This window comes from Hoplias malabaricus, chromosome 16 (genome assembly GCF_029633855.1).
Source record: "Hoplias malabaricus isolate fHopMal1 chromosome 16, fHopMal1.hap1, whole genome shotgun sequence".
NCBI lineage: Eukaryota > Metazoa > Chordata > Actinopteri > Characiformes > Erythrinidae > Hoplias > Hoplias malabaricus.
In genome coordinates, this window is record NC_089815.1 from 31,481,644 (window position 1) to 31,491,772 (window position 10,129).

Genomic DNA, 10,129 nt, shown 5'->3' on the forward strand with positions numbered 1-10,129 from the left:
GACTGAAAAGCAGAACACTATCGGGCCATAAGAGAACTACAGATGATTTTCATTGCTACCAGGACGACTAAAGCCAGTGATTACACTGGAGAGAAAACACATGATGCATGAAAATAACTGGTACTGCACCTTGTTATAAACAAAAAAGCTCCAAACCCATTTGTGCTGTGTATATTTCCCTCTGAATGTCACTGGATCCTCTGGTTTACACGGCTGTAAAAACACCATTATATGAGGAATGCTATATACACAACTGTAAACTGACCCATCTAAAACGGTTAGGTGGTGGTGTAGTAATAGAAAAGGTTAGTTAAAGACGCTCAGACGCGATCCTGAAAGCTCTACTCATACAATATCCTTTTATTGACTGATTTATGCATGAGCACCTCCTAACACATTGTTGTCAATGCAGATACACACAGAAGAGCTCCATCATCACTGCATCATCATCATCATCACCAAAGCCACGCTCATTTTCACTTAAGCCCAGGAAGCTGAGAAGTGCTGTCAAAGCTAAGGCGTCTAAAACAAATAATCAGATACTGTCAGGACTGAGAACAGAACAGACAACAGCAGTGTTATGAGGGTTTGTCTATGTACACGGCCTTCAGTGATCTAAGTACAAGTGCAGTTAAAGTAATCACAGACACCTCTTTCATTTTATATTGGTTAAATCCTCCACAGACAACATGGCACGCTATTTATTTTGCATACAGTGGTTACCACATAAATATGTTAATTCACATTTTATACAAGGTTTAGAATCTTACTAAAAACAATATGGGGCTAAACATTTGCAGTACTTTCTTGAGTATACTTCATCAAGTACATACATCCAGTCAGACACATACAAACGCATATATAACACTTTCTCTTTCCCCAAGGCCTACGCAGCAATGTGAGCTGAGGTTTTAGCTGAACTGACCGTTTGCAAAATTATGACTGACACACTTCCCGGGTCATTACAGCTATCGCTAAATGTCTTTTTCCTATCAGTCAATGAAGGAATCTTCACAACAGACCTGCAGTGAGAACACCAAGGCAGCACATCTGATTATTAGACTAAAGCCGCAGAGACACTGGACATTTATATTTCACATCACTCAGTGTGTTATTCAGTCCATTCTGTCCCTTTTAGTGCAGTTAGCAGCTTTGCAAAGAGTTAGCAATTCAATTTGTATAACTTTGGGCCGAGTTGTAGTCTGTTCTCTCTGTGTCTGCGTGGGTTTCCTCCGGGTGACTGTCTGTGAGGAGTGTGATGTGTTCTCCCTGTGTCTGCGTGGGTTTCCTCCGGGTGACTGTCTGTGAGGAGTGTGGTGTGTTCTCTCTGTGTCTGCGTGGGTTTCCTCCGGGTGACTGTCTGTGAGGAGTGTGGTGTGTTCTCTCTGTGTCTGCGTGGGTTTCCTCCGGGTGACTGTCTGTGAGGAGTGTGGTGTGTTCTCTCTGTGTCTGCGTGGGTTTCCTCTGGGTGACTGTCTGTGAGGAGTGTGGTGTGTTCTCCCTGTGTCTGTGTGGGTTTCCTCAGGGTGACTGTCTGTGAGGAGTGTGGTGTGTTCTCCCTGTGTCTGCGTGGGTTTCCTCCGGGTGACTGTCTGTGAGGAGTGTGGTGTGTTCTCTCTGTGTCTGCGTGGGTTTCCTCCAGGTGACTGTCTGTGAGGAGTGTAGTGTGTTCTCCCTGTGTCTGAGTGGGTTTCCTCCAGGTGACTGTCTGTGAGGAGTGTGGTGTGTTCTCTCTGTGTCTGCGTGGGTTTCCTCCGGGTGACTGTCTGTGAGGAGTGTGGTGTGTTCTCCCTGTGTCTGTGTGGGTTTCCTCCGGGTGACTGTCCATGAGGAGTGTGGTGTGTTCTTTCTGTGTCTCCAAAAACACACGTTGGTAGGTCAATTGAAAACTCAAAATTGTCCGTAGGTGTGAGTGTGTGAGTGAATGAATGTGTGAGTATGTGTCGCCCTGTGAAGGACTGGCGCCCCCCCCCAGGGTGTGTTCCCACCTTACACCCAGTGATTCCAGGAAGGCTCCGGACCCACCGCGACCCTGAACTGGATAAGGGCTACAGACAATGAATAAATGAATGAATCTAGTGACATATATCATTACAAGATTGAATACCTAATGCCTTAGCTGGTTAGTAATCCCTTCTTAACGTAGCCATATATAGCTAGCTCAATTAGTCAAATTAAACAGGACCGTACAGCACTCACATATCCACAGTACAGCATGTACTGCTTCATTAAAATTTGTTAAAGGTGTGTTCTAAGGCAAGTACTCCTCAATATTTAACTTTGCTCTGTTTCAGCATTAGCTCTGATCTGGAGGGGCCTTTAAACAGGCCACTTTAGCATCTCCCTAATTAGATAATGTTCTTAATGTTCCTTGGTACTGTGGAGCATTAGTACAAGCCCGAGCAGAAAGAAGAACCTAACTGTGGAAAAATAACGAATGGAGGTGGGACTTTCTCAGAATTTTGCAAACGGTCAGACGTAAAGCAGTAGGTTTGTATCCTGACTCTGTCCAAATCACTTTGAATAAACCAATGTGAAAATGGAGTAGAAACAAATAACTGCTGTCAGCTCGTTTTCAGAGTTTACAGATATCTACAGGGACAGCCGAAGGCTTGCTTGCTCAACACCTGGGTATTTAAAGTTAGCGAAACTGAACCTTGCCTTCAATATACGGCCGAGTGTCAGTGGACACGAGCTCATCCACAATTTCTTCTGAAATCAAAAACGCTTGTAAGTATTTTATCACCATTTCACAGCAGTAGTGTTCTCTAATCATCTGAGATTCTAAAACACTTCTGTGAGGATTTAATTGCATTCAGTCATTAAGAATTCTAGTGAGACCAGGTACCGATGGAGATTTAATCGTGATCACAAACGTCATTCAAACTAATTCTAAAGATGTGAGAGTGTGTCATCAGTCTAGAAAATAGTGTCTCAGTGTTCCAGAGATGAGGGGTCACACCTCTCTGTGCTTGGCATGGTGAGTATATGCTCATGTGCAGCTGCTCAAGAGCATCCCATTAACGTTATGTATAATTATTAAACCCTGTGCGTTCACTTTATGGTATTTATCAGGGGGTATCTACAAACTCCTGGCCTTGCAGCACAACAAAACTAGCAATATCCTCTGTTTTTGACAGAAATCAAGAAGCCATTGAAGTTCTCTATATATAAGGCACTACATAAGCTTCCACAAAACAACCCTAAAAAGCAGGAGACCAATGTGCAACAGAGTGATTTGAATCATTGAGGACAGACCACAGAGGCACTTCGTCCAGAGCCAGGGTCATGGCCAAACCCAGCAGAGAGCAGCACGGAGGGGTTCGTTATTCTTCTGTAACTGTGTAGACATCTGTCTAAGTGTCCAGTGCAAGTGTTTTCAGTCCTCCACAGCGTCCAGCAGCAGACAGAGGAGGAGAGCGAGGGATAGGACACAGGTGGGTGAGTGCAGAGTGCTGGGTGCTGAATTAGGGGACCTCCCCAGATGCGTTCTTACAGTCGGGAGGTGGAAGGAAGGCGCAGACTCCTCTGGAAAGAGACAGAAACACAGACATCGAGTCAGAGATGGGGAAAGAGAGACAGACAGTGTCACTGCTGCACTGAGAACAGTCCACCGACCGAAAACATCCAGCCGACAGCGTCCTGTGTCACTGATGAAGGACTAGAGGACGAGCGACACACACTGACTTTACATCTACAAGGTGGAGCAGAAAGAGTGCTGCGTACAGTAAACGTTTGGATTCTGTTCGTTGTTCTGTAAGTGTAACTGTAATATCCCAATACTCAGTGTCATTTCTGTTGTGGCCTTGGGGTGAAAAGTGTCCCTCAGTCTTTGTCTGTGCCCCCGAGGAAATAAAATAAAATAAAAAAGATCTCCTTAATATCTCAGTATTTTCTCCTAAACAACAATAAGATCAAATAGAAAGACAAAGGAGACTTCTGCTGCTTGAATGTGTCTCCTGAGATAAAGACCTCACTGATCTCACAGACATCTCCTCTGGAGTTTTAGTGGAGATCTCAGGAAATCAAAAACTGTGCTCCGATTTTCCAGAAGAAACCAAACCCTACTCTCTCCCTTTATCTCCTTTATATCTCTCCCATGTCTCGTCTCATTTTTGTCTCATTCTTTCTTTATTTGTTTTCCCGAGTCATTACTGAGCAACCTATGAGCAATAAGACTTTCCTCTGTGTGATGTAATGAACTGCAGGCCCCTGGCAGACGGCAGATAACTACTGAAGTACTGGAATGCCATATTTAAATGTGTTCCTTGTAGGAAAGTTTATTTAGTTTCTCTTACCTTAAGACAAATGGTTTTAAACAATTTGCTCAGAGGCCTAAGGTTTCTGCTCATTACTTTACTGCGCTGAACCAAGATGCAGCAGCTCTGCGCGGGTGAACAGGGCGCACAGAGGTACAGCACTACTACAGAGGATATGAATATAAACATCGGGATCTATTCTGATTTAATAACCAGGATAAGTATAGTTCACACACACACACACACACACACACACACACACACACACACACACACACACACAGAAGGAGAGGGAGATACTGTTGTTTGTATTTTCACAGGGATGGTGTGTGTGCAGAATGTAATATGCGGCTAATGCACAGCAGATGATAAATATGTACGTCGCACACGAAGCTTACAGCAGGACACACACACACACACACACACAATATATATATCAGAGAGTGGTATCACATACATGTCACTGTACGATAATAGGTGGCACGTGTGGATAAGTGATCTGTGTGAGTTAATGCATCTCTCTCAGTCTCTCTCTCCCTCTGTGTGTGTGTGTGTGTGTGTGTGTGTGTGTGTGTGTGTGTGTGTGTGTGTGTGTCTCCCCATTTCATATGCATGCAATTAACATCAGGTACAGGTATTAGGGCAGTTTACACACTTTAAATCCTCACAGGAAATGCTAATCATGCCTTCATTAAATTAAATCCAGTGTGCGGCAGATGGAATTTAACACAGTACACTACCTGGCCAAAAGTCTGTGGACACCTGCTCATCCAGCATTTGTTCTGATATTAGAGATTATAGTAGTTATTGTTTTTGTTTGTTATCCTTTGTAGCAGTAATAGCTTCTGCTCTTCTGGGGAGGATTTACACAAATGCTGGAATGTCTCTGAGAGGAACTGATGGCATTAAGACACAAGAGATCCATCAAAACAGGGCGTGGAGTTCCACTGCTCCCCTCACGTGGGCATGAAGTGTGTATTGGTAATAAATATAAGGCTTTCAGTTCGGCTCCTGAAGATCTAACCAATGCGAGAGGTCCCTAGGTTGTGCATAGATTTGTGCATAGACCACAGCTTCCTCACAATGAAATTAATGCTCAGAATTAAAGAATATATTCATTTCCCTTTCAGTTCCTGCGCTGACAGATGCTGCTACTGTTTTAACCCAAGGTACTTTGACTTTTACCCAAGTAACAACGGTTTAACTGGAGGATAGTTTTAAGACACTCTACACACCTCCGCCTGTCTCAGACACAAAGAAAGAGAGGAGGAGGGAGAGAAAGAGAAGAGAAGAGAGCAGCAGACACACCTCTACTGTATGCAACTTGAGACCAGAGCCAACACAATGGCCACTGTGCATCTGCACAAAGCACAAAGCAGCCATTTATCTGCGATCTGTGCACAGAGCCGAGGACGGCGAGGAAAACACAGCGTTTATCCGATCAGTATCAGCGCAGAGGTGGGACGCCTGGGGGGCTTCAGAGGGACTGGAAGGAGAGGTGTGAGGGAGATTATACCCAGCTCGATTGTGTGTGTGTGTGTGTGTGTGTGTGTGTCTGCTGGGTCACTGCAATCGTATACAGTGTATAATATCACTCCTACAAAACCACGACATTTGCCTGAGTTGTAAAGAAATTCTCACGGATATTCAGAAGAGCTGTGGCATGCTTGAATATCAAATGTGTGTGCGCGCGCGTGTGTGTGTGTGTGTGTGTGTGTGTGGCCACACTACCACACACATAAAAACATTCATAACCACATTATATTTATGACTTCACCTTATGGTTTGACATGGTATTTTGAGCATTAATGAAAATGAAACTCCTTTCCTGCAGAACTGCTGCATCCTCTGAACAGTTTAAAACCATTTTTCAAATGATTTAAAAACAGTATTTGATTTATAACACTGTAGGAAACACACATTTTAAATATCAGGGATGGACAGTGACTGTAGTAACATTGACGTGGCTTTAATGTTCTGGCTGTTTGGTGTGTGTGTGTGTGTGTGTGTGTGTGTGTACTGTTCTGAAGTTGAATCCATGTTCTGTTTTTATATTTAAAAACCCAAAGAAAGACCAGACTGCACTGAACACTGTTGAATGTAGTATACTCTGTTTGGCCGTTTCAGAATCAATGCAGTGGGATAGGCCCCTTCTGATTATGCATCAGTGCACAGGAAACTGATCACTGTCCGTGAGTATTGACCGCGCAGGTGAGTTATGAACAGACGGGACATGAAGACTGGTCATTCTTCACTTCCTCTCAGACTCTGATCCTCAGAAAAATGAGCCGCCACTAATCACACCCCAGACTCTAAAGGGAAAAGGTGACGGACAGCAGTACGATGACGGAGATCAATATTTCAGCGAGAGAAGCCCATAGTTTGGATTATCACTGGGTGATGAATGTGTATGGGCTTTAGTCTCTTTAGTTTAGAGTAAAATAACAGAGCGCTCCTGGTTTATAAAGGAACCCGTGTAATGTTTCACAAAGAAAGATTCCTTTTGGTTTATTTATGTGGATATTAAACAAATTATCCTCAAAATATGTCATTAAACATTGGTGTATCACTCCAGCACTCAGCACGCTTGGAGGAGAACACTAACCTCCAGTAATGGTTAGAGAAGAGGGCTTAGGACTGAAAGGTTGTTGGTTCAATTCCCACGACCAGCAGGAAAATCGGGGGCGGTGCCTTCGAGCAAGGCTTTGAACACACGACTGGTCCCTGGGTGGAGAGGATGGCTGCCCGCCGCTCTGGGTGTGTGTTCACAGCTCTTAGTGCACTACTGTGTGTGTGTGTGTGTGTGTGTGTGTGTGTGTTCACTGTCCCGGATGGGTTAAATTGTACATTGTATAATAATTGCACATTTATTCATTCATTCTTTTTCATCAGCTTTAATAAAATGTCTAGCATCTTGCTGAGTGATGGGGACGAGGGAGGGCCACCCTACAGACCCAGAGAGAACGAGGACGCTTAAACCCTCCTGGACTCAAACCAGCAATGTCCTGACGACAGGAACATCACCTGCACTGAGTGGTAACTTAAAGCGAGCGAGAATCACAAAGCTCTCGGTTAAAGCTGTGAGTCGAGTCTGAACATAAATTAACTACAAACCAATTGGAAAACACCTTTGGATTTCACCTAATGGCAGCATCCTATAGGAATATAAAGCATGTGCTTCATTGCGTTGTTGATCCCTCACTATTTTGAGACAGTTACCTTCAGCCAAATGTTGAGGACTGTCCACTGGGAATTTCCCACAACATATTCCCTATTAGACAACCTTGACATTCTGCTGCGGCCGGGTCCTGAGGTTGTGGGTTCACTACTCCGGGTGACTGTCTGTGAGGAGTGTGGTGTGTTCTCCCTGTGTCTGCGTGGGTTTCCTCCGTGTGACTGTCTGTGAGGAGTGTGGTGTGTTCTCCCTGTGTCTGCGTAGGTTTCCTCCGGGTGACTGTCTGTGAGGAGTGTGGTGTGTTCTCCCTGTGTCTGCGTGGGTTTCCTCCGTGTGACTGTCTGTGAGGAGTGTGGACAAGATAAAGTGGGTAGAGAATAAGAAAGAATAATGAATGAATAAATGGATGAATGACATTGGGCTTATGTCTCAACTGAGAAATCCTGCCTTCTAACTTTACTGACTTCAATAAAACACGTCTCTCTCATGATTACATGATTGGATCAGGCCAGAAATGCTTTTTATAAACGTTTACATATCAGCACAAGACATCCACATCCACCCAGACTTCCCGTATCCATGTGTCTGTGCTATGTATGGAGCCAGCGCACTGAAAAGACTTTCAGGAGAGACTCACAGCGATTCAATTTCAGACAAAGGCCTTTTGTCCCCGTGTCCGCCCACCACACCGGGGTAAAGAGACATGATGTGTTAATAATGCGCTTTTATATTTAATTAGAGAAGACAAAACCTCATCCATTCAGTCATAGCCCCAGCAACTGCAGCAGGTGTTGAAAGATGATGCCACTCGAGCCATGCCAGCGATGCCAAAGCCATGCCAACCCCCAGCAGGAGCGCCAGGAATTACAATGAATTCAGACACCTTTATAATCCCGCTTAAAGAATGGAGACGTTCCTGTTTGAAAGGCATACTTTAGGGTCTATTTTCCTTGCCTCTGCTGAGATGACAAGCTAAGTACTGCTCCTGGCACAACAAGCATTATTGGCAAAAGTGTACGGCCCCCTGGACAAGTTACGTCATGTGACATGTTTTATTGACATGAATGTTGCATTTCTACAGAACGGACTTTCCAGCTTAGATTTATATAGTGTTTGGGGGCAGCCGTGGCCTGGTGGGTAGGGAACTGTGTGTGTAACTGGAAGGTCGCTGGTTTGATCCCCAGAGCTGGCAGGTCATGACTGAAGTGCCCTTGAGCAAGGCACCTAACCCCCAAGTGCTCCCCAGGCGCTGTGGCTAGTGCTGCCCACCGCTCCAGACACTGCTCACTGCTCCCTAGTGTTCACTAGTGTGTGTACGTGTGTGTTTCACTGCACAGATTGGGTTAAATGTGGAGAACAAATTCCTCTGTGTGAAAGAACAGTGGCCAGTAAAGTGATTCTTATTCTAATATAAATATATATTACATACTTCAACAAATAATGTGTTGGTAAGCCCTCACCACAGAGAACACACTTCAGCACGTATTAATGCACTGATTATTTGCAGAATTATACACACGGGTAAAATAACACGGGTTCATGCACAAGTTACATGTATTTATTTTTTCCAATCTGTAAAAGAAATGAATAGAAACTAAAAAGAGGAGAAATGCAAATTTTGCAGAGCTCTTATTCAATAAAACACTTCATTGGACCCAGAGGTCTTCAGAATATTGCACAGTTTTGGAGAAGCACGGGCGTATTTTTGAACAGAGCTGTGATTATTAATACGTGATCATCACACTCTGCAGGGGTGCAGCTCTGTGGAGGATCAGCTCCAGACTGTCTCTATCACGCAGCGTGAAGCTCGGAGAGATATGAATTTTAATCTGAATTGATTCTGTTGTAGGTTCATGTTTATTTCTGTTCCTCGCCCTGCCGCGCTGATTAGCCGCGGTGCTGAACAATGGAGGTTCCTTACATTAAGGGCGGAGCAGATGATCTGTCTTAAAACCTGTTTTTATATTCTGTTTTTATATCAGTAAGTCAAATGCTCTGCTGAGATCAATAAAGATTTCATTTCTATTGGCCACAGGACTGTCACAACCCCGCCCAATCATTTCACTGGGACAGCATCCCCCTGCCCTACACTGCATGAGCATTCATATCTACGCTTTGAAGTTTCTTCAGCAAAAGTATGGATGACATTTGCTTGTAAAATCCAAATGAACATTCAGTAAAGCTCCATGTGAATTATGATAATATTAGGTGTCCCTCACATGTGAAAGAGACATGGTGTAGGTGCATAGTGTTCGAAAGCAATGCACCTCTTTCCAGGCCTCTCTCTCTCAGCCGTGTTTTTCAAAATGTAGCTTAATCATCTACTCCAGCTTTAATAAAGAGACTCGTATGGAAACGTTGGGTTAAATCACTCCCCTATTGTTAATGCCTTTAATGAAGGTAGGGGAACACGTTTGACCCGGGGTAACCCAAACTGCTCCAACGCCGCTGCAGTGGAACAGGGTCATGGACTGTGAGGAGATCCAGGTTGTGATTCTCAGTTGAACCTGCTGTAATAAAGAGAGCCACTGCTCTGGAACAGACTGGTAGGTGATAAGCTGAAAGCGCACTGCCACCCTCGGGATCATGGGTAATCCCCCCCCCTCCTACCACCCCCCTCGCTGTCTGCTGCCTGGGGGAAGGGGAAGTGAGGAACAGGGCAGAGGGAATTCTTTGTGATTCCTCCACTATCAGC

The 10,129-nt window shown here is 44.5% G+C and overlaps 1 protein-coding gene across 1 annotated transcript in view; it reads right to left on the reverse strand.

Moving 5' to 3' along the window:
* Nucleotides 1–2,031: 2,031 nt before the first annotated feature.
* gpc5b (glypican 5b) overlaps nt 2,032–10,129 on the reverse strand; it is a 52,262-nt gene continuing 44,164 nt past the window's right edge. The window contains exon 9 of the mRNA XM_066647865.1: nt 2,032–3,528. Coding sequence (XP_066503962.1) covers nt 3,380–3,528 — 149 coding nt within the window. The 3' untranslated portion in view covers nt 2,032–3,379. The remainder of the gene's footprint in view (nt 3,529–10,129) is intronic.